The 26,013-nt window shown below is 38.0% G+C and overlaps 1 protein-coding gene across 2 annotated transcripts in view; it reads left to right on the forward strand.

Annotated features, from left to right (window-relative positions):
• Positions 1-26,013, forward strand: part of CEP112 (centrosomal protein 112) — a 3,283,222-nt gene that overhangs the window by 92,354 nt on the left and 3,164,855 nt on the right. For both annotated transcript variants that reach the window (XM_044085107.1, XM_044085108.1), the window contains exon 2: positions 10,854-10,980. In XM_044085107.1, coding sequence (XP_043941042.1) covers positions 10,881-10,980 — 100 coding nt within the window. In that variant the 5' untranslated portion in view covers positions 10,854-10,880. The remainder of the gene's footprint in view (positions 1-10,853; positions 10,981-26,013) is intronic.

Raw genomic sequence — 26,013 nt, forward strand, 5'->3', positions numbered from 1 at the left:
ATATTTGGAGCCTCCTTAAAACTGAAAAAATAAAACTCCTAAAAATCTCAACATCACAACTCTCATTGGTTCCCCATTAGAAATAATTATTTCCTTTAATACTTTGGCTTATGGCTAGACCAATCTCTTGACTTCCAAAGCCACAATAAAAACACCAGGGAAAAACGATCAGTTTTCCTTTACTTCTGGTCCTGGAAAATATCATACTTTCTCTCTAGACCAGCTATTGCTGCAGTAGGCAAAGGAGTCATCCTCAACTTAAATACAGGCTCCCCATCATAGCCGCAGCATCTAAAAAAGAAAAGTCATCCACTCTGCAGTCCATTAAAAACAAAAATCTGCCAATGTATTTCCATTTCACCCTCTGAAGAACACCATTGCATCACCCTCTCCAAAGCCAGATAGCAATCGGTCTCCTACAGCTTTGAGCCACTCCTAGGGTTTGTTTATTTTTTTTAGATGACTTTAACCAGGTGCCTTCCCACCTCTTGAAGTCAAACTCAATAGTAAAAACACCCTTATAACCTCTACAATCTCTCCCAATTATCTCCCTCACGCCATATGCCACAAATCAAACTGCACTGTGCCAACCATTCCTTCTTCATTTGAACACCCAAACTCTGGCAGTCTCTCCCACTCACATAAAAGAAATCTCCTCTTTCCCACATTCAGAGCATAATGTAAAAGACACCTCCATCAAAAATCTGATTGCAAATGCTTTTCTAATGGACACCTAACATAACCTCGTCCTCATCTGCATCACTTCTACTTTTCCCTTTGTTCTCATCTGCTGCTTTCCTCGTATATTTACTACTAAAATGAATTCACATTTGTTTTTCTACTCTGTTAATATTTATATACTGTTTCAGTTATCTATTGGATTATGTACCTTCTGTGATTACTCTGAGAATTTTTTATTTTTTGAGAATTTCTTCACCAGGGTTGTGCCTGCAGTTGGTCTGTTGGGATCAGTGTACTACCCCAGCAAAAAAATTAAGTTACTAAGTAAATACATAAATAATGTGTAATTATTGCATTTTTAAGTAAAACAAAAGTGGATGCATTTTATACATTTTGACGCACTGAATGTAAGCTAGTACTGCCTTTTCTGGCCCATGTTATGACTGAAAAGGGACACAGGACTAGGCTACTTTCATAGTTTGAAAATAAATGAAATCATTCTTTGTTTGAGTCCTTTTGCTTCTTTTGTGCACAAAGTTTTACTGTCAAATTTATTTTATTTGCATTTGTTAAAGAAGAATATCTTTTTGGCAAACCCTTTTCAGTGGAGTGTCATGGAGATAAGTTTCCAATACAGAACATAAAATACAGATATTTATATAGTATGCACAGTAGCATACACTGTCACAAATAGAGTGCTGAAGTGAACACTGAGAATGATAGCTGCAGGACAGCAGATTTTTGGTGCACATTTTTTTTTTGGGGGTGGCAGGGTTCACTGCTTCGTCCACCATCAAGCTCCACCTCCTCTCAGGTGCCCATTTCATTGTATTTCAGGTGCAAAGAAAAGACTGACAGATTGGAGCTATCACTCATCTGTGGACAATTTTTGTGTTTGTGTTTTTAAGACCCTAACACCTCTGTACATGCATGTTGCCACCCCATGATTCCATGGGAAGTGGGCATTAGTGAGGGTTGGTCACATACTGCTGTGGGAAATATAATACACTCAAGACTGCCCTGCTTACCCTTGAGACCAGTTCTGCTAGAGGATTTCTGCCCTCTACATGGGATTTTATAGTGAGAATAAGCCCATATATAACCATGCCCAAGAAAGGAGAACCAGTAAAGCTGTCTGTCTACACCCCCGTGTCATTTCCAACAAGTACCCAATGTGCTATTCAAACTTAAATCACCTGGGTTGTAGTTGGGGCTTTATCCTTGTATACAAATGTAGCTGGCTGCATTTCATTACAAAAATCATAAGTCTAACAATATAAGAACTTAATATGCATAGCTAGTTTGCAGTAGATAGCTATTTTAATGTTACAGTATGGGATAGATAACACAAGCAATGAGGTAGCACTGCATTGGACCTCTACCATCCTGCAGTGCTGCCCTGGTTGTCAAAACAAGCTTTACCCTTATGTCATGCCGGGAGGTGAATACAGCTTTTTATTTCAGGATGCTACACCATTATCACCACCATGTACATTAAAGGGATTAATAAAGATTCCAAGCAGGTGAGTCACATGACTTATTCCTGGTGTATAATGAAAACATTCAGTCCTGCAGAATAGCTCCCAGTAATCCCTGATCCCACAGCACCACCTATAATACTGCATGCATGACAAGCACAGTTTTCTCATGCATGTTATCCTGGCTTTACACAATAGTATTGGCATTGTGTGGGGCTACAGTGCATAAATGCATTTAAAGTTCTTACAAACATACAGTTAGGAACCTTCCTCTTTGCAGGAAGGGGGTGGCTTATACACTACTCTACTTACTATTTTACATCCTTGCAGTTCTTGGCTGGCACAATCCAACCTCCATCTGGAGGAAGTTGAGCTTATCACCATGTACTGTGTCCACATTACCAGATTCAACATGCACGTTGAGTGCTACCTATGGGAGAGATTGAACCCACTCATAGGCTTAAGTGCACTAATCGATTCCATGAGATGCTCATTATTGCTCACAGCATTTATGATGGCATCGGGAGAAGAATGACTACATGGACAGGTATAACTCCTTTTTAATCCCACAAAATGTACTAAAAGTAGCACAAATATAGCATAAAAGAAAAGAAGTCTAATACATAGAATAACTTATAAATGAAAACCAACCCGGCTCCAAGAGAACTTGAAACTTTAATGGACCAAACACTGTAAAACGAGCAACAAGTAAAGACAACAAAAAATACTGTCACTAAGCGCTTTCACCCATATAAATGGTCAAACATCATCAGAGTAAAAGAACTTGTCTAAAACAGCTATATTTGAAAAATTTGCATGTGCACACACCCGTTTAAAACCAATCACGACTTGAAAACAATTAATAAATATAAATCTTTAACATCTTAAACCAAACAAAAATAAAATCAAATATAGAAATAAAATCAATTCTAAATAACTTCAAAATGTCATAATATAGTTAAATAAGTTCATAAATATACTAATGTATAAATATAACATTAAACATTACTTAAAAAGTTCCTAATGGGTAAATATATAAAGTAGCTACATACTACTTACCATATATGTGAAATGTCGTACATACATAAAAATAACTAACTATAACTAATGACAGATAGCAAATGACAAAAGTAATGTATAACATAAACGCTCCAAAAGCCTTATAGTGTGAAAAAACACCTTAAACCCTCTTTGTGTTGCTACAACAATGTTGTAATGTACTACACAAACACAAATTAACTCTCACATATAATAATGTAATAAAATAAAAATAGAATCTATAAACTGTCCTTAATTAATTCACAGTTCTGTTAAACATGTTGCCATTTTAAATACAATAAGATCTGTATTTTAAAATGCTGGACAATGAAATGTGGTCGTTAATTCCTGGTGGTTTAGATGCATCTAATCTAAGCTGCCACAGGCATTCCTTGACCTCCAGTAGGGTCTTAACATCACCTCCTCTATCATTTGATGGAATTCTATCTATCACGAAGAATAGATTTTTTTTAAAATTAATACAGTTCTGACTATGTGTATATAAAACATTGTATGTTCTCTTATTCCTAATGTCCCTTACGTGTTCCAAAATTCTAAGCTGTAATTTCCTTACAGTTTTGCCCACATAAAACGTGGGATAACTGTGGCATGTAGCAATGTACACCACCATCTTGGTGTTACAATTGCAATACCCCGGGTATCTAATTGTCCTATTGAAATTTTGGACAAATACATAGGGACCGTTATTAATGAACTTACAGGTGCTACATAGGCCACATTTGCTCATTTTAGAGCTCTTGTAAATCTCTAAATTAGATTCCATTTCCAACACTTCCTTGAGGTTCCTACCCCTACTATAAGTGAACATTGGTGTATTACCAACTATGGTTGTAGTGTCATTGTTGAAAACACTTTGCCATGTGTCTGTAATAATGTTCTTAATTTGTTCAGTCACCTCATTATAAGGTAAAATCATAGCCCTTCTCCTATGATATACATTTGTAGTTTCAACTAAAGTGTTCTGTTCACTAAGTTCTTTAATCAAACCTCCTTTGAGTATAGGTTTAAAGACAGTATGTCTTTTCGCCTCTATCTCATTTCTTGTTTTTATCAAAACTTCGTAGGGGTATCCTCTCTCAGTGAACATGTCTATTAATCTTGATAATTAAATTTTTAGACGATCATCGTCACTGATGAGTCTAGAAAGTCTAACCATTTGTCCTTTGACTATGTCCTTTTCTAGAAATATGGATGGCAACTTTGAAAATGCAAAAAGGTGTTAGAATATGTCTTTCTGCGATTATGTACTAGAATTTACATTGACCTCATGTTTCTCTTTATATAGTAATATATCCAAATAATCACAAGTTTCACCGTGAATCTTATAAGTAAATTTTAGAAAAGGTGCAGTGGTGCCCATCTCTACCTCTGTTCCTTTCCAGAAAATCAGGATTTCGTCAAGGTAACGCAAATACAGTGTTACCTGATGCATGTAATCAGAGGTGAACACCCATTGCATCTCCCATTCTGCCAACACTAAGTTGGTGTAAATTGGTGTGCATCTAGCGCCCATAGCTACCTCGGTGACCTGCTTGAAAAGTTCACCTTCAAACCTGATACAATTATTGGACAGAATAAGTTCCATAAGTTCTACCATTAAACTACGCTTAACTGTATGGAAACCACTATGCTTTTCCAAACATTTGTTGAACATTTCAAGTCCTTGTTCCTGAGGTATGACTGAGAATAAGTTGACTACATCAATTGTGACCATTAAAAACTGTTCTTCTATTTGAGTATTCTTTTTTCACATCCAAACAGTGCCAAAAATCCCTCAATATGTGTGGCAACCATTTGGTGGTATACTTACAATGGAAATCAACGAATGAAGCCATAGCTTCCATTTTGGAGCCCTTAGCTGACACTATTGGGTGAAATGGTGGATCATTGTGGTTTTTATGAATTTTTGGTATCCCAAAAATGGAGGGGGTCACTGGTGAATCAACGACTAGATAGTGATATTCATTTTTGTCGATTACTCCCTCCATTAACCACTCATATAGATGCCAATCTATTTTGGTGTAAGCTCTATTCATTTCATTTCTTGAAACTCTAGTATGTGTAGTAATGTCATTCAAAAGGTTCAACATCTTGTTGGAATAATCAATATTAGACATGATCACCACCCCTCCCCCTTTGTCAGGTTTCATTACCCTGTAATTGTTAGTGTATGTTAGCTCATGGAGGCAAAATCTCTCACCCAATGTCAAATTGTCAGATTGTGTAGTTAACCCCCTGAACATCCTTGTAAGTTGTGTTTCACACATCTTCTCAAAAATGTATATACTGGGATAAACTGGGGGGATAAAGGTGCTTGACCTTTTAAGCTCTGTAATGTTGTCTGTCATTGGACTGGGATTCTTGTGAAAAAAAATTTCTAAGTTAAGCTGTCTCATGTACATTTTGAAGTTGACTAAAATTTTAGCTATCTCGTTTCTGAAAGTTGGAACAAAAGTGGAACCTTTCTTAAGGCCAAATAATTCTCAGTCAATTCCAAATTTGTAAAATTGTAATTGTATACACTGTCCACTCTGATTAAATTACATATTAATCCAGTGTCAATGTGATCAACAAAATTCAAAGAATTCATTTCAATGTCCCCATTAACATCATTATCATTCGTAACCTCAGTATAACCATTAGTTCCTACATTTGAACATTCATTAACAAAATTGGACAGTGGTGACAATTCATAAGCATGATCTGATTCCACTGACAAAAATTCAAAAAAAGATAAACCGTGATCAATATAGTCATGAGTAAAAGCATGACATGCAAGTTCAGAAACAGGGTGGTGCAATAAGTGTTCATCACTGTTTAAATAGGTCTGCTGTTCCCCTGAGACCACCTCTGATTGTTGTAAAACCTCTGTCCTCTCCCCCTGGCTTGCTATTGTTGCTTTAGACCCTGGTTGCGCTCGCGTATTCGTTCTGAGCGTCTCACCAGGTATGGGTCTAAAAAATGTTCATTCTCATATTCACTGTTAATGTCCATACCCAAATCATCATCAAACTGCTCATTGACCCTAATAGGGCCCTGTCGAGTGTTGCCTGAAGTGGTGATGTTGTTCAGTGGGGAGGGGTAGTGATCATGTTGATTCACCAGTGACCCCCTCCATTTTTGGGATACCAAAAATTTATAAAAACCACAATGATCCACCATTTCGCCAAATAGTGTCAGCTAAGGGCTCCAAAACAGAAGCTATGGCTTCATTCGTTGATTTCCATTGTAAGAATATCACCAAGCAGTTGCCACACATATTGAGGGATTCTTGGCACTATTTGGATGAGATAAAGAATACTCAAATAGAAGAACAGTTTCTAATGGTCACAATTGATGTAGTCAACTTATTCTCAAGCATACCTCAGGAACAAGGACTTGAAATGTTCAACAAATGTTTGGAAAAGCATAGTGGTTTCCATACAGTTAAGCATAGTTTAATGGTAGAACTTATGGAACTTATTCTGTCCAAGAATTTTATCAGGTTTGAAGGTGAACTTTTCAAGCATGTCACCGGGATAGCTATGTGCGCTAGATGTGCACCAATTTACGCCAACTTAGTGTTGGCAGAATGGGAGACACAGTGGGTGTTCACCTCTGATTACATGCATCAGGTAACACTGTATTTGCATTATCTTGATGACATCCTGATTTTCTGGAAAGGAACAGAGATAGAGATTCAAGAATTTATCAATTTATTGGGCACCACTACACCTTTTCTAAAATGTACTTATAAGATTCACAGTGAAACTTGTGATTATTTGGATATATTACTATATAAAGAGAAATATGAGGTCAATGTAAATTCTAGTATATATCGCAAAAAGACATATTCTAACACCTTTTTGCATTTTCAAAGTTGGCATCCATATTTCCAGAAAAGGAACATAGTCAAAGGACAAATGGTTAGACTTTCTAGACTCATCAGTGACGATGATCGTCTAAACATTGACTTATCAAGATTAATAGACATGTTCATTGAGAGAGGATACCCCTACGAAGTTTTGATAAAAACAAGAAATGAAATAGAGGCGAAAAGACAAACCTATACTCAAAGGAGGTTTGATTAAAGAACTTAGTGAACAGAACACTTTAGTTGAAACTACAAATGTATATCAAAGGAGATGGGCTATGATTTTACCTTATAATGAGGTGACAGGACAAATTAAGAACATTATTACAGACACATGGCAAAGTGTTTTCAACAATGACACTACAACCATAGTCGGTAATACACCAATGTTCACTTATAGTAGGGGTAGGAACCTCAAGGAAATGTTGGAAACGGAATCTAATTTAGAGATTTACAAGAGCTCTAAAATGAGCAAATATGGCCTATGTAGCACCTGTAAGTTCATTAATAACGGTCCCTATGTAGTTGTCAAAAATTTCAATAGGACAATTAGATGCCCGGGGTATTTGCAATTGTAAGACCAAGATGGTGGTGTACATTGCTACATGCCTCAAGTTGTCCCACATTTTATGTGGGCAAAACTATAAGGAAATTATGGCTTAGAATTTTGGAACACGTAAGGGACATTAGGAATAAGAGATCATACAATGCTTTATATACACATAGTCAGAACTGTATTAATTTTAAAAAATTTCTATTCTTCGTGATAGATAGAAATCCATCAAATGATAGAGGAGGGTGATATTAAGACCCTATTGGAGGTCAAGGAATGCCTGTGGCAGCTTAGATTAGATGCATATAAACCACCAGGAATTAACAACCGCATTTCACTGTCCAGCATTTTAAAATACAGATCTTATTGTATTTAAAATGACAACATGTTTAATGGAACTGTAAATTAATTAAGGACAGTTTATAGATTCTATTTTTATTTTATTACATTATTATATGTGAGAGTTAATTTGTGTTTGTGTAGTATATTACAACATTGTTATAGCAACATAAAGAGGCTTTAGGGTGTTTTATCACACTATAAGGCTTTTGGAGTGTATATGTTATACATTACTTTTGTCATTTGCTGTCTGTCATTAGTTATAGTTAGTTATTTTTATGTATATATGACATTTCATATGTACGCTAAGTAGTATGTAGCTACTTTATATATTTACCCATTAGGAACATTTTAAGTAATGTTTAATGTTATATTTATACATTAGTATATTTATGAACTTATTTAACTATATTATGACATTTTGAAGTTATTTAGAATTGATTTTATTTCTATATTTGATTTTATTTTTGTTTGGTTTAAGATGTTAAAGATTTAAATTTATTAATTGTTTTCAAGTCGTGATTGATTTTAAACAAGGGGTGTGTGAGCATGCAAATTTTTCAAATATAGCTGTTTTAGACAAGTTCTTTTACTCTGATGATGCCCGACCGTTTATACGGGTGAAAGCGCTTAGTGACAGTATTCTTTGTTGTCTTTACTTGTTGCTCATTTTACAGTGTTTGGTCCATTAAAGTTTCAAGTTCTCTTGGAGCCGGGTTGATTTTCATTTATAAGTTAAGTCATTTAAATTTGTTTGGTGGAGTTTAATACAGAGAATAGTCTGCGTCAAATTTAAACTGGTTCCTGAGTGATTAGTTTATTCCAGCCTAATAGTAAGGCACTCATATTTCTTCCTACTTCTGAATGAGAAATTTTGACTCTGCATGTGTGCATATGAAGTGTTACAGACAGCATCAGTGGCATGTGTTGAAAGTATTTCATGGCCATATACCCTAAATTTAAATTTGAATGGAAAATGTATAGTATTTATACTTTACTGTTACCAGTTTTGCCTTTTTACTGCTTTCCAGTTCATGTTCATGTGACACTGTAGCTTATATATCTGGCTCTATTTACCTACATATCTATAGGAGAGGCTGTGACATCAAGCAACTCAACACCTTTGAGAATCCAGTCCAAGGTATAAAAGCAGGAACATTACATTCACACGCCCCTGTGTAGATATTGCAATGGTGCCTGTCCTCCAAGCACCCCCGTCTAGGTATTGCAGTGGAGCCTGGCGTACAAGTACATAAAATATAGAGTTGCAAATCTTAACCATCTGGCATGCTGTTGCCTGTAAATGGAAATGCAAGTATAAAAACTTGTACAATTACTGTGTGCTGCCAAGACATTTTTTCTGTTAATATTATCGATTTAGTGACCTAGTTACTGGAGGAATGTGCAAGGAATGGTGGGAGTGAGCAATTTAAACAATCTTGTTGGAAGGGAAGAGATCTGACCCTCTTAAATGCTGACATTTAATGGTGAGAGAGGTGCATGGCATGCACTATACAGGTCAGGGCATGTACATGGCTCTTTGACCAAACTTCACATGATAGCTTTCATGGGGCATGTGCTAGAAAATTCAAGCTCACAGGAGAAGCCATTGCATGTGTTTGCATCTGCAAGGATGCATATCTGCCACCCAAGGAGGGATTAGGATTATAGAATGGAAAAGCCTTACATGGTTACCTGGATTATGGCCACACCATGATCATCTCCATCACAGGACGACAGTGAATAAAGGGCACAATAGTGACAATGGCTATTTATTGATATATTTGGTAACCCGCATAGAGCACTGATGCACTTGGAACTTTTAAACTCTCAGGCCACAGGCAGTGTCTGCTAAAGTGACTTGCACAGAGTCACATAGTAGACAAATGGAGTCTGGGTAAATCAAACTCTGGACCACAGGATACAGCTCATGAACAGCTTGTAACCTTCATTGTCTCTGCTAACTGCCCGACTATTTAGCGCAGGCTGGAAGGTCAAAAGACACGGGGCAACTTAAAAAGGATGCAAAAAATAAATTTTAGAGTGAATGCCATAATAATAAAGTTGACATGGACCCTCAGGATGGAGACACTTGTTAAAATTCATTTTGTCTTTATGTACAGGTTTTCAGTACATTTTATTCGGGTATTAAATGTAGGCTTTTCTCACTTTTAGTGTTATCACTGATGCTGCACTTTTGGGACAGTTTGCCAGTCTTACGCATTTTCTATTTAAACATTTCATGAAGTAAAAATCAAAGGATCTATTTTCACATCACTTATTATCAGAAATTCAAGCAGACACAGAATCCAGCTTATTGGATTTCTTTCAGAATCCATCATGCAAACACAATGTAGATATGGCAAGAAAGGACGCAGGAGCCGACTGTTTATTATCTAACGCTTACAAATGTATTTACTTTATAAGCAAAACAACTAACAAGTTAAAACCCTGGCTCCTGACAGATGGCAAAATGTGACTGCAGAGAATTTCTAAAGGAAGTGCATTTTGCAGGATGGCTGTAGTTAGTAATTCAGAACTGTTAATGTAGCTAATGGTTGAACAGGTGAAGCAAACTGGAAAAAGAAATCGTATTACTTTCAATATTTCTGTCTCAAACTATGTAACAGTAATGTGACTGATGCTGATCTCACTGGAAAATATTTAGAAATAATATGACTGGGCTGATATGCAAACTATGTAGGAATGACATGTCTGGGGCTGATCTGAATGCAGGCTAGGTAGGAATGACACATCTGGGCCTGATTTCACAGCTCATCTAAAATATTAGGTTAATGCAATTTTTACTTGGTAAAAATAATGGAAAATGACATTATTTTAAAAAGTCATTATCCTTGCACTTAATTTAATCTGTTGTTTATTTTTGCAGGCTGGCCTTTCTAGCATCAGGGGGACAATGACTAGTCAGGAACAGACCTGGGAAGATCTGGATTCAGAATTTGATCATTACCTTGTGGATATGAAACCTTGGGTTTTGAAACTGACCCACAAACCAGGTATATCAATGCAGTATTTTTGTTCATAAACATCACAGCAGTATTGATACATGTGCAATTTAAAATACCATACTTGGTGTACACAATACAAACACTGTAATAGTAATATTTATATGTGCATGCGTGTATTTGTACTGACACAAAAACTTTGTTAGTGGGTGTTTGTATTTGTGAGTAAGAATCAATATATATAGAATCGTAGGATCATAGGAGATTGCTAGGCTAATGGCTCTTGGGCCCTTACAAGCCTACCCAAGAATTTATCACAGAAAAGAAACCAAAATCAGCACCTGTCAATGAGGGAAACAGGTGGAACGCCTGGGACAAGTTTGTGTTTGCCCATCCACTCATCAAGGTTGCGTGTGAAGAGGGTCAGTGATGTACTTTGCTTGACATGTATGCAGAGTCTATTCCAGAGACGGGCAGCCTCTGGGAGGCAAACCTGTCTCTCCAGCAGGTTTTGTTAATGTCACGTATTAGATTTAAGCCTTTCGATCGGGTACTATGTGAGGAGTTAGACTTACAGATATGGAGCTTCTCTAGTAGAGCAGGATCTGAGATTGCCTTGTAGGTGAGACACAGGTAACCTCTGAGCAATCTGTATGATACAGAGTAGAGTGATAGAGATATGAGCCTGTCCACATAGGACAGGTGTTGGAGGCCATGGATTCTCTTTGTGAGGTATTTCTGTGGCCTTTCCAGTTGGTGCAGGTGTTTGGAAGGTACATGCCGAAGAGGGAGTTGTACTCAATTATTGGCCTAATGAGGGAGGAGTACAGAGAGGTAATAATCTCCTTTTTTCTGGATGCAATCCCTTTACTTATGAGATGAACCAAATAAAAGGCTTTCCTGACCACTGCCACTACATGATGGTCAAATGTGAGATTGTTGTCAACTTGTGTACCCAGGTCTCTCACCACAGGTTGTGTGCTTAGGGGGTTGCCGCTAATGTAGTAATCAGTAGGGACCGTGCTTTTGCTGAATGGTATGATAATACATTTTTTTTGCATTTAACTTAAGGCCATGACTTTGGCACCAGTCATTTGTTGCTGTGAGACCCTCTTCAAGTATATTAACATAATTTGGGGAGGCAGTGACAGCACCCAACTTACAGTTGTCCGCAACCTTGGTCAGCCAGAGGCCTTTTGTCTTTGCCTGGACCTCTGAGAAGTAGATGCCAAACAATAGGGGTCACCGGACAGATCCCTGGGCGACACCACTAGTGACAGGTCTGCTATTGGAGGTAGTGGCACCTATTTTGACCTTGTGGGTCCCATCAGTGAGCCAGTTGGCCACCCACCTGATGAGATATGGATTTACACCAAGTTGTTAGCTTTTTGATGATGCCCGAGTGGGGTATTGTGTCAAAGGCTTTGGCCAAGTCAAGGTAAGCTGTTTGTACTGACTTTCCCTCATCCAGTGCTTTGGTGACAGTCTCAAAAAAGTCAACCAGGTTCAACAGGCAAGATCTGCCTTTGATGAATCCAAACTGGGTGTGGTCAAATGCTTGGAGATTGCCTATGTCCTTGTTTATGAGGTCCATAATAATAAGCTCCATGGCCTTACAGATCAGACTTGTCAAGCTAATGTGCAAAGGGATGACAATTGCAGTTCTCAGCTCTGCTGGAATACAGCATGTACTTAAGTTATGGTTGAACAGGGTGCTCAGTGGCGAGGCTAGTTTTATTTATTTATTTTACATTTGTTGACCGGGATAGTCCAACTGGATGCCTGTTCATTTTCAGTAGAGGCCTGGGGAGAAAAGCTCCATACATATATACAGAAAAACAGTTACACTAAACAAGTTAAGCTAGTTTTTGATGGAAATGTTGCAGATACAGCCTGGGATATTATCAGGTCCCATGGAAGCTGTATTCTTTGCCTTGGATAGGGCCTTTAACATTTGATCTATGGAGATATGAGGTGTGGGGCAAGTATTGGTGATATCGAATGGGCCTTTAGGGGGGACAGGAGGGTGAAGTTTGCACTGAACCTATCTGCTAGCAGGTTGGCTAAGTCAACAGGATCAGTTTAAGTGGCACCATTAAGAACTAATTCGTAACAAACCTGGGCTTTGCCATGGAGGTTTTCCTGTTGGGTCTAATGAAGGAGTTTTTCCAATTGGGAATTTGTGCCTTTTTATCCTTGGACAGCAGTTTCTTCCTTTTGCTGTAAAGCCTGTTGATAGAGGATGTCCACCACATAGGTTTGTGTTTCCTTGAGGAGCAGGTTTTTGTTCTGTTGGGTATGGCTGAGTCCATGCAGTTGTACAGGTGCTTGTATACTGCAGTGGCATACTGTTCAACATATCTGTTTGCATCCTCTGAGGGGGGGACATTGGTGTGAAGCTACTGATACCCAACCGTAGAAGGTTGTAATCAGTTTTTGAGAAGTTTTTTAGCCTGGTTACAGCTGGGGTGGGGGTGGATGGAATAGACACTTTGAATGAGACAGACCGATGGTCTGATCTCACCAGCAAAGAACTTACTATGGAGGTGGTGCAGCAGTCACCCATGTTGGTGAGAACCAAGTCTAGAATGCTATCTCCCCTTGTGGGGGATGAGACAAGCTGGTCTAGTGCATTAGAATTGAAGAAATCAAGGAATCGTTGGGTGAGTGCATTGGAGCAGGAATAGTTCACCCAGTTTATGGTGGGGTAGTTGAAGTCACCAAAGATCAGGGTGTTAGGGGGTACCTTGATGGACTCAAGTAGGTCCAGTAGGAAGAGTGGGTGTTCTGAGTTATGAAGGGGGGTCTATAGCTGGCTATAATTTGGATGTGTGTCTTTCCAATTGTCAGTTGCACCTGGAGAAGTTCTAGTGCATCATGCTGGCAAGCCAGTCTGGAGGTGTGCTTGTCTTTAATAAAAATAGAAACTTCACCACTCTTAGTTTTCCCAACCTCATTTTGGGGGTCAGAATGTGTGGAATGAGGTATAGCCTGGTAAGGCAGGGGTGCTCTCAGCAGCCTTGAACCATGTTTCCGTGACTGCACAAATGTCAGCATCTTTCAGTGCTAAGAGAGTCTCCAATGAGTGCATTTTCAGGTTAAGGCTCCTAGCGTTAAGCAGCATGACCTTCAATTTGCATTTTGACAGATCTTTTATGTTGGAAGATGTGTCTGTGGGACATTGCCTAAAAAAGGCACAATGGGGGAGGCAAGAGCCTTGGCCAGAATCCTGAATCCTAGGGGTGACAAATGGAGGCCATCTCTGGCAAAGCATTGAGGTCTGTTAACCACGTCATCTCAGGCAGACAGATACTGGATCCCATTGGAATGACACCAAAAGCTAAGCCAATTGTTGAAGTCAATTATTTTTTGTTGGTATTGTGGTATCATTCTTGGCAAAGGTAGGATGCTGCTTAGGACTAGGGTCATACCTGCCTGGGTCACACACTCTGACAGCTCAATCATGTCTCTCTTCATATAGTCCAGGGAGGTATGTCTCAAGTCATTCACACCAACATGGACAATGACAGAGTCATACTTGTACCTGTTGTGGAGAGACTTAAGTGCGTGCATGATGTGGTGGATTCTGGAACCTGACAGACAACTGACTATGATTTTTTCCTTGTCGAGCCTGGTCAGGGGGACATCGGTGTGTCTCACAAGTGAGTCACCAATGATTAGTATGTTTGGTTTAATGTTGTGCTTTATGGGCTGTACGAGTTTATTGTTATGCCTTATGGGCTGTGTTTGTGAGAACTGTTGTGCTGTCTCCTGTCTGTGGTGTGTTTGGTGTTGTGTGTGTGTTTTGGAGGTCTTTGTTGTTTAAGTAATTTTTATTGAGGACCTCTGTATATGTGGGTATGTGCTGTGCTTGGCTATGTGACGTGGGTGGTGTGGTGTTTGTGCTGGCAATCTCCTCTTTGTCAGGGGTACTGACTGAGGCTCAAGAGACCATGGATTCAAGTTTACTAATATAGATGCATCTCTCGCAAGTAGAAGAATTATGTGCTAGAAGAAGAGGGTTGTGAATGAACGAGGCAGTTGCTACACTGTCTCAGTATGCCCATGTCGACCAGGCTGGCCAGAGAAAGTGATGGGAATTGTCCAGACATAGTGTTCTGAAACTTGGATGGACTTGGGGAGAGAGAGTTTTGCTAAGGGTTTGTCCACAACAGTGTAGACCACAAAAAACTTGTTAAATGTAAAATAAGTGGCCTGAAGCCCAAGTGCTAAAACCAAACCTGAGAGGATTAGAATAACAGACAAATTTAATCAGGCTACTAACAAGCAGTAATAAATACAGCAGAATAAAACCATGTCAACACTAAACAGTAAGGAGGAAGAAAACAGTACATAAATGAATAAAGTGTATTTTTTTTTGTGTAGAGGGAAGAATCAGAAGATAATTAAAGATTAAGAAACTAAGGTACAATTCTGTCAATTAATATGTTCTTGGACAGTGATACAAACACTATAAAGATGGTTATGCCTCCGTGAACACCTTTGCAGACAAGTATGCACATGCACAATATTCATTTTTCAAGAATAGTGTGATATCATCCTTTGACACTTGCTTAAATATCACTCCATTTTGTTTTTGGTGCTCCTGATATTTTAAATCACTTCCATAGTTAATCTTCTCTGGACCTTGTCAGTCTGTCGACAGCCATTTTCCAAAGGCTCATAGGCTGAGGTAAAGTGTTGAAACAACTTTTAGAAGTAGTGGAGATTTCTGTTTTCTCCTCAAATGTGTGACTTCTGAGAGGTATATATCATTTTGGGAGGTATGCAAAAAAAATTACCACTGAGGGTAAAGTAAGTAATTTAGGCTTTTTTGTTTTGGGGGGGGGGGGGGCATATTTACTTTTGTTGAATGTGAGTTTAACTAATTAGGATTCACTCCATATACCTACTGTATCCACTGAAACTTGTTCCTTGACAGCTACAGTAGGGAGCCTTTTGTTCTATGCTATGTATTTGCCTTCTTTAATCATCCTCACACTTTGTTTATTAATGCTGTCCCTTGCTTTAAGGGCCCTTGCGTAGCTACCTAGCTAGGCTTCAAATTACTTTCCCTTCTGTATCCTCTTACACCCCTTTCCCTTTTGCAGTATTAGTCTGCTTCCCCATTTCTGTTTTTCCTGAGTAGCTTTTTCTGTTTTGCTCATGTTTTGTGTGCTGTAGAGTGCTTTTGGTCACATCTAATTTTGACTCTGGTCTTTCTTGTCTCAGTGATTGCTGTTCCTTTGTGAGACAAGTTTTAAGGATATATGTACTTTAAAGGACATTTTTGTATTTCTCTGATTAAGTGCTATCTAAAGGACATTTTTGTTTTTCTCTGATTAAGTGCGATCTAGTAGCTGGTAAGTCGGATATGATGGGCAAAATGTTCCACATGAGGGTTTATGGGGAGATTGTTCCCCTTCAGAAAAGTTGTTTAAGGATGCCTTTTTTCTTTTATTGGGGAGATCGTATGACTCCTCAAAACTGATCCTTTCCATTGAATTACTAAAGTGTGTGTGTCCATATTATGATTACTGTGCCTTTGGTAGGGCTTTACAGGGATGCATAATGACATGCTGTGTGCACTACTTCAGCTGCACTTTAGTGCCGTCCCATGCACTGAATGATTTTCATGGTTTAGTTTATTTTCCTGTATGAATAACCACCACCAGATTTACTGTAGTTCTACCCACAAGGATCTGACGATACAGTCAGTGTTCTGATGCTTGTGTCTTCATGGAGTGTTGTCCCACTCTTGTTCGTAATGGGATTCGTAACCCGTGAGTTAAAGCAGTAGTATAAGGAGGCATAGGGGTATAGTCCTTGCAGAGAGGTGCAGTTGTCTTTGGCCCTAGCATAAGTATTCATATAAGGGATCTGAAATTTTATTTTGAAGCAGTTTATTCACCGTATGGAGGTTTGGTTATTTGTACCGGCTCTATGTGCATACTTAAATGCATGTGAATTTCAAAATACATTTTTTTTCTGATCACATAAGTATGTTTGCATAACTTCTGAAAGTAATGTTAGCACTGCGGTCATATGCCATGGATGAATATAGTGTAAAATGATGTAGGTCTTAACATGTATTTTGTTCTATTTGGAGTGGTATTGCGATGTTTCTTATGGTATGTTTATAAAGAATATTGCATGATCCCTTACTCTTGACAAATCTGCATTTCCTTGATAGATCACTTTGAAAATGTGGGTGCCAGGGTGTAGTATGATTCTGGAACTTTGTCTGAAAGATCTAGCTAGACTGGGGTATCTCAGGGATTTCTCTTTTCTCAAAGATAGTACAGTCTCAGAACTTATTATTGCATGGATTGTGAAGCCATCCCACCCCCACCCCCATCCTGGAGAGTGCAGGGATCATGCCCATTGCAAAACACTATTTGGCATTTTTTTTTTTAGCTCAAATGGAGTTTGGAGTCAAGTGATTCTGACCTTTTTTGATCTGTATTATGTGAGCTCATCACAGAAGAGTCAGAGTTTCATTTAGAGAACCTAGAAACAGTACAGCAGCTAGAGGTGTTTCACCATGGGGACATTAAGGTGACTGAAATATGTCATAATAGTGGAGTAAATATTGCACTTTCTGCAATCATATTACCAGATTACTTTTTTTTTTTTTTTGCTGTTATTGTTTGATTAATGTACTTAATAGCATAGCCAAAATCTGGAACTCCCTACTCCAGCACCACCAACTTTAAGAAATTACTAAAAGATCACCTAACATCCACTTGGATCTGCTTATGTACTAACCCTGGATAACTTCCTTCACTCAGATAGAACCTCAAATTACACTCCTATCCACTCTGTAACCTCCTTTTCCCTTATCTATATCCTTAGGTCTTCCACACAGTCATAAACTGTATTCTGTTAGATCTCATATTAATTGTACTGTAGAAGCTTAAGAAATTCTAAGATATGTACTGTATTTGTACTGTGTGTGTTTATCTCATTTCTCATGTATATATTGTTGTTTAATCCCCAATGTATTTAAATTATTTTTTCTGATCTCTGCTAAAATGTAAGTAGACACAAATAATCTGTATAGTATACTTTTTTTTCTTTTCTTTTTGCATGACATGTATTACTAAAAATGTACTTTGCTGGAGCTTTTCTCCTTGAGCCACCCCTGAAAATGGACACTGTTTTCCAGTCAGACTATCCCGGTAAACAAATGCTAAATAAATAATGTGTATCTGTGTATGTTTGTCATAAATCCCTGTTACAGTGGCCTTGGCTATATGGGTTATATCTTCCAAAGCCTTTGGCAACCGCCACACATGGCTGCTCTCAGATCTAGCTTGGGCACCAGAAACTTTCAGTTCGTTGAGAGAGCTCCCCCTGGGCTTCAGAAGATTGATTTTTGGCTTTTTAGTCTCTTGCTGGGCAGGCTAGTTCCATTTTTTTTATGAATTTTTTATGAAATTTGTATTGTATTAAGAATATCAGCATTTAACTGATCTTTACTACTTTGACTAGACTATCACGGCTGTGTGCAAGTATATTTTTAGTTAGGAATGTTTAGGCCTAATTGTGACACTGTTTGTGTGGTAAAAGTGTACTGAGTTTGTACTACTTTATGTTTTTGCGGCTTTAATGCTTTTATAAGAGAGCAGATGTTTTTGGTGTTTGTGTACATTTTATGACAACTTACCTAGTTACGGATTCCTTCCAGCAACACTAACTGAGTTTCAGGCTTCATTCTCGGCAGCAACATGGATCAACTTACCAGTACTTTAGTTCTTCCTCCCTCTCTTACTAAGAAGAAGGACAAAAACTGCAAAGGTGCCCTTGTCTACCCAGTGGGATCAGGCAGTGTCTCAGTGGCTGGTGGGTTACTGTACAGTGGCCAGTTGTTGATCCTCAGACCACTCATTGTGCTCTCAGGAGCCCTCTGTTATAATTCTCGCAGCTGCCATAGACCAGGAGTTAGCTCCATCCTCTGTGGCCTTTACAGTGCCCTCAATGGGCAAGAGAGAGTATCCTCTGACAGAGGAACATGATTATGGATAGGAATAGAGCATCTTTCATTTTTTTTCTGCTCATATTCCACATTCTGTGTAAAAGTTTTCCTCAGTATCTTCTGTAGAGGAACTTTCATTTTTTGAGACTGTGTCTAGAATGAATATGTTTCAGTGGTAACGTGAAATTCCTGCATTTCTGAGGAAATATTAAGATATGTTACTATTGAATGTACCATTGCCTTTCCTATTCCTTTATTGTTGTTGGCCATGGAGGATTTTTATATTGCTTGCAATATGCCTGATACTCAACCTGCAGCCCCTTAAAAGGCAGATGGACTTTATAAAGTTTCTCAGTCTTGCAAATATATTTTTTTCTCATCCTAGATCAGACTAAGCAGCTATTTCTGTTTATAGTCTAGCACCTAATAAAAACCTTGTCAGTGCTAATTGTCGTGTGATAGAAGAGGATGGAAAGTCTTTTGACAGGTTTGGGCAGACAATTTATTTTTCTACAACTTTAGTCTTCAGGATTTTTTAAATATCAGGTCCATATGTTGAAACATTTGAAATATATATTGTCTTATTTTTTACATTTTTAGGAACATTTCTGCTACATTTCTATCTTCATGAAGTAGGCAAATTCTATTATTGCTTTTCTTTCACAGGTAAACATTTTTTAAAATGTGTGTATGATTGTGCTGACTCTATGCCTAGAGCAGCAGCCACGGCTACTGTGGTGACGAGGTATGCTTGGATATATAATCAGAAGTTTCATGAATGTCTTAAATCTGAAATCTTAAGTTCTCTTTTGGATAAGGAGGTTTTGTTTGCTCTTTCTGCTAATCAGTTACTCAAGCAATTTGATAAAATAGGGAAGTTAACTCAGGTGGTTACTAAGATTTTCAGTCCTCCTTTTCAGAGTCTACAAAATCATACGGCTCTTTTTTCAAAAAGCAAAAGAAGCCTTCATGACAGTCTTCCAGTAAGCAGGAACTTTAAGACAAGGTGGCATTAAAGATCTAAGGGAGAAAAGGAAGGAATCTTGCAGAATAAGGGACAGCCTACCACTTCAGAATGATTATTGGGACATTCTTGACATTTCCTGCTCTCATCCTGCTACTCCTGCAAATCTGTCCCAGAGCCTAGTTATCCATTCTTCCCTTTGGCCTCAGATTGTTTCAGACAAATGGGTTTTAAAAGTTGTTCCAGAGGGTTACGAATGGCAATGGGAAAATCTATCTCCTTTCAGAGACCCCCCCCCCCCGATCCTTCAAATCAGACTTCATCATTTCCTCTAGTCATCTGTCAGATGCTTTCTTTGTGGGTCATAGATCCAGTGCCTCCAGTTTGGAGGGGAAAAGGTTTTTATTCAAGGATTTTTTTTTGTGCCGGAGAATGAGGTTTCCTGGAGACCAATACTCAACCTGTCCTTTCTCTATGAATGTGCCAAAATGTAAAATGTTGATATTGGAAGGCTTACCACTCATTTGAGTCTTCTGGTAATACTAGACTTAAAAGATGCTTATCCTCACATTTCCATTGTTACAGATTTCAAAAAGGATTTTAATGTTTTCTGCGTCTGGGTTGCAGTATCAGTTCTTTGCATTATCCTTTGGATTATCTACTGCTCTAGGGATGTTCACAAAGGGTCTAGCTCCAGTGATAACTCATTGCAGCCTGCACTGCATTCACAATTTTCCTTATTTAGGTGATTTTGTTATCTTTGCAGAGTATTTTTCAAAGTGTCAGAAGTCCCTTACATGGGTAAGAAATCTCCTTATTGACCTATCTTACCAGATCAATACACACAAATCCTATACCATTCCTTCCCACAGGAATGTATTTGCCTTTATATGCCTTCTTGATTCATTAGTGTAGAAGGCTTTTCTTACTCCAGAAAAAGTAGAGCTGTGTCTGGAATTGTTCCCAAGTTTTTCCAGTCATTCTCAGACTATAACAAGAGAGAAACTCAAAAGATGTTAGGGTTTATGTCTTCTGTGATTTTTATGATCATCTTGCCAGATTGCACATGAGAAAAATTCAGTGTTTTTTTTAAAAGACTTTCCGGACCAAACATGACCACTCATTGTATATTTCATTTCTGGTATTGGGGTTTGTAAAGAAAGATCATCTTTGGTGGAAAGAAAAGATTTTTCTGAATCAAGGTTCCCACGTCTCTTTCACATGCATAGCTCAATTTGTTACAACAGATGCCTAGAATGTGGCATGGGGATCTGTATCAATGGGGTTGCTTAGTCGGTTACAGTAGATGGTTTGAATGTGGCATGGCTGTATCAATGGGATTGAAGGTTTAGTGTCTTTGGAACAAGCTAGACAGACCAAAGCACCTAAATATAAAGGATATGTTCACTGCGATACATGCTATAAAACCTCTTCATCATCTGTCATCCCCAGAACGTTTACAGGTGATTACTGACAGCACACCAAAGTGGTGTGGTACATACACAAGGTGCACCAGGTCATATACTCTGTGCAGGCTGGTTGTGGTAGCTTTGGAGATCACTCTACAGAATTGTTTAACCAACCAAGCTTCCTGCATTCCGCCAAAGCAAAATGTAGTTTGTTGCAGATAAGCTGAGCAGGCTATGTTGGGACAGACCATCACAACTCAAATGAGAAAGTGGGATCTTCCAGGAATTAATCCAGTTGTGGGGAACACCTCTAACCATTCTCTTTGTCTCCATTCAAAACTGACAATTAATTAAATAAATTCTGTTCTAGGATTTCTTGCTAGCAGGTCTGGAAAATATATTGTTTTCATTCCCTTGGATTGAAATGTTACTGCATGCTTTTCTAGCCTTTCCACTGATATCCAGGATCATTCTGAAGATTTAGAATGACTCTACTAAGATCATTGTTGTGATTCCGTTTTGGCCCAGGCAACAGTAGTTCTCTCATCTCATGAATCACAACCTTTATAACAGATAGAATCTACTCACACAAAACAGGGAGATGGCAGTCTTAAGGAGTTATTTCATTTGTAGAAGTGAGAGATACACCCTTCCTGACACTTATTCCATTCTCCACCCCAGAATGTGTTACTGGACATGTGCTATGGAATTAGGACTAAGTTAAGAAAACCCTGATGGCTGCCTAAATGATGGCCCCTCTCTGTCAGATGTTGACCCTAAAGAAGGGGGAATGTATAGGCAAATGAGTTTGGGGGGTGATGGTCAGCAGACGGACAAAAGAAAAAATAATGGCAAAAAGAGTCAAAGTATTCATGAGATTTCTGAGATGGCTCCACTCTGATCAACAGTGCAACATCAGGTTTCCAAATGTAAGAACAGAAACTGAGAAAAAAAGAGGGCTATTGAAACCGTTTTTGTGTAAAATTCAGTTACTGGCTAGTAAGTGCACTGCCTGCATGACCGTAAAGAAGTAATTTGGAAAGCCTGACAAAAATCAACCAGAAAAAGTAAAGAGAAAGCACTGTCTACGAAGGATTCTCTAGCCATTCAGGAAAAAGCAGTTCAGACTTCAACTTTGGTTGAGGAGATGGCTTCCATTAATTTAGAGGGAAAAAAGTCTTTAAATAATTTGCATTATCCTTTGGAAGATCTACTGCTCTAGAGATGTTCACAAAGTGTCTGGCTCCAGTGATAGCCCATTGCAAACTGCACTACATTCACAATTTTCCTTATTTGGGTGACTTTGTTATCTTTGCAAAGTCTTTTCCAAGTGTCAGAAGTCCCTTATGTGGGTAAAAAATCTCCTTATTGACCTAGTTTACCAGATCAACACACAAATCCTTTCCCATTCCTGCCCACAGGAATGTATTTGCCTTGTATGCCTTCTTGAATCATTAGCGTAGAAGGCTTTTCTAAATCTAGAAAAAGTAAAGCTATATCTGGAATTGTTCATGAGTTTCTCCAATCAGTCTCAGACTATAACAAGAGAGAAACACAAAAGTTATTCAGGTTCATGGCTTCTGTGCTTCTCATGATTCATCTTACCAGGTTGCACATGAGAAAAAATTCACTGTTTTTTAAAGACTGTCTGGACCCAACATGACCACTCATTGGATATTTCATTTCTTGTATTGGGCTTTATGAAGAAAGAGCATCTTTGGTGGAAAGAGCAGATTTCTCAGAATGTAGGTCCGCAATTCTCTTTCACATCAATAGCTCAATCTATTACAACAGATGCTTTGAATGTGGTATGGGGAGCTATATCAATGAGGTTGCTGAGTCTGTTACAACAGATACTTTGAATGTGGGATGGGGAGCTGTATCAATGGGGTTGAAGGTTTAGAAGATGCACAGTTTTATGTGTTTGTTTTAAGTTAATACATTATGGGAGAGTTCTAGGGGGTGGAGGTGATTGTGTTTTTTTGTTTGAGGGTTTCCATTAAAACAAAAGGTCTTGTAAAAATGGGGATGACAAGAAACAATTGTATAAATAATTGACTTGCCAAACAGTGAGTGTGCGCAACACGAAAGCTGGGAATAGATATTTGAAAAAGATGACATATATAACTGGTGGGTATAATAATGTCTTAGCATAATGGCTATACTATACATATTATTTTGGGACTTGAATGGCCTAACAGGTATAGACAAAAAGTAAAAGTACTGAATTATATTATGAAAGGGAGAATGTGAGTAGCAGTGCTACAAGAGACACATTTGGAAGGAAGTGATCATGTGTATTTGATAAAAGGATTTCAGGATGGCTATTCAGCTAAATATCAGGGACAAATGAAAAGGGGAGTGCTTCTGTTAATTGCTAGAGGAACACCAATAGTGATAGAGTGAAAAAGGTAATAGATTTGCTGTAGTAAGGGGCTACTGGCAAGGGAGATGGATTATACTGGCTTGTATTTATATTCCACCTAAAAAGGCTATTACAGAGCTTAACAACATTTTGGTTGAGAAAATTAGCTTTCAGCAGGGAATATAACTTATAGGTGGGGACTGGAACTTGATTTGCAACAGTAAGAATGTATTTTGAGGACCTAGGTGGGAAAATACAACAAAAGAGGGTAGATTTCTGAAGGAATTTTACAAAAATAATTGGTATGGAAGACACGAGTTCCATTGTAGGAACTCAGAGAATTTACATATTATTCCCCAAGGTAGAGTAATTGGGCTAGACTAGACATAAGTTAGATTTCATGGGAACCTGTGTATTTAGTTGAAAGCTTTGACACGCATCCAATAATTATTTCAGATCTTGTGCCAATAACGACTAAGATAAAAATGCAGGATAATGAAGTAAATATGAGAGACACTGGTGTTTCCCCACCTATTTTTAAAAGATAGGGATTTAAGGAATGGGTAATGGAAATTATTTGGGAGTTATTAAGGAAGATATAAATTTCTTCAGATGTTATAGCCTGTCAGTGGGATAAAATGAAAGTGGAGTTTAAAAATAGTTTAGAAACAAAAGAAAGAGAGATATGGTTAAGAAGTAAGAATTATTTAGAGGGATTGACACGTTAAAGTATTGCAAAGTAATGGGATAATCACTCCAGAGCACAAAGACTTTTAAAACAATGACTTAAACAACAGTTTGTAGAAGTGGTTGTTACCATACTTAGGGAGCCTATAACAAGAAAAGTAACCAAAGATCCTGTAGAGTATTAGAGATATTTCAAAATTTTTATGAAAATTTGTATAAAGAGGATAAATGTGGAAAACAAGAAAGAACACAAATGGAAATTTTTATGGGCAACATAAGTATGCCAATTTAGAGGTAGATGAGGCTCAACAATTAACAGTTAAGATAGGAGGAGATGGGATAAAAATGGTGGCGTATAATCAATCTGCAGGAAAGTTTCCAGGAACCGATAGTATTCCTGTGGAGGTTTAGAAGCTAGGAGGGAGGAAAGTGATAAATGTGTGGAAGGTGAGGGAATTCACAAGCATCCTGGAAGAAAGCTTTGGTGACTTTAATACCTAAATACAGTAAAGACCCATCAGACCCAGCTAAATATAGGCCCTTTTCATTTTAAACTATGATTTTAAAGTGTTTGTATCAATAATAGCAAAAGGAATGTCAAAGGTTTTGCCAAAATTGATAGATATGGATTACTGTGATTTTTGTGGAGAGGAGGCAAACATTTGACATAATCAAATTTACAGTGATGATCCAGAGGGAGGTAGAATGTAAGAAAATACCTCTATTGTTGGCAGGTTTTGATGCAGAGAAAACATTCAGTAGAGTAAGCTGGGATTTTATGAGTAGGACAACAGAAGCATTTGCATTCCCTGATATAATTAGAATGTTAATTAGAAATATACATGAAGGAGCAGAAGCAACAATTAAAGTGGTAGGGTTCCTCTCTCTTACAAGTTGTCTCTGAATAGAAGGACCAGGCAGGGGGTGTTTTCTTTCCAGTATGTTAATTGCTTTATATTTAGAGCAATTGACAAATAACGGACTCAGAAATTCAAGGATGTAATTGGTATGGTAATCGAGAAAAGTTAGCTTTATTTGCAGATGATATTATTTTATACCTGATAAAACCAGAAAAGGACATCCACAAGTTGTGGAACATTTTGAGACCATTTCATGTCTTTTCAAGATATAGAATTAATGAAGATAAAACAAAGGCTGTAGCAGTAAACAATATACCCACATCTAAATTGTTTCAGCATTACCCATATTTATGGGGGCACAATAAAATAAAAGTATTTAGGAGTATGGATTAAAAAGGATGCTGTTATGGCAGCTGAGGGTATGTGAGAAGAAACCAATCAAAAGATAATACAAAAACTGAGAAACTGGAAGCTCTTGTTTTTGGATATGGATAGTGAGTTGCAAGCAGTGAAAATGTTTTGCTGCCTTTAGTTTTATATAGAGGTCAGGCATATTTTTATCAAACAGAGGAGACATTGTGCCAGTAATTAATAAAGAGTTGAAGGATTTTATCTGGGAGGGGAAAAGGGCAAGTGTCAAGTAGGATAAGTTGATCTTTCCAGTTGACCAAAGTGGTTTAGAATTACTTAGTTTTGAAGGGATATTTTAGAGCAACACATTTAAGGCTCATATGCATAGCACAAGCAGAAAATTCAAAGTGGAAAGGAATGCTGATGAAGCAGAGGAGAACTTCAAGAAAAAAAGGTGATGGTGGGATTTT

Source organism: Protopterus annectens, chromosome 10.part0 (genome assembly GCF_019279795.1).
Source record: "Protopterus annectens isolate FY-2018-M chromosome 10.part0, PAN1.0, whole genome shotgun sequence".
NCBI classification, from domain to species: Eukaryota; Metazoa; Chordata; order Ceratodontiformes; family Protopteridae; genus Protopterus; species Protopterus annectens.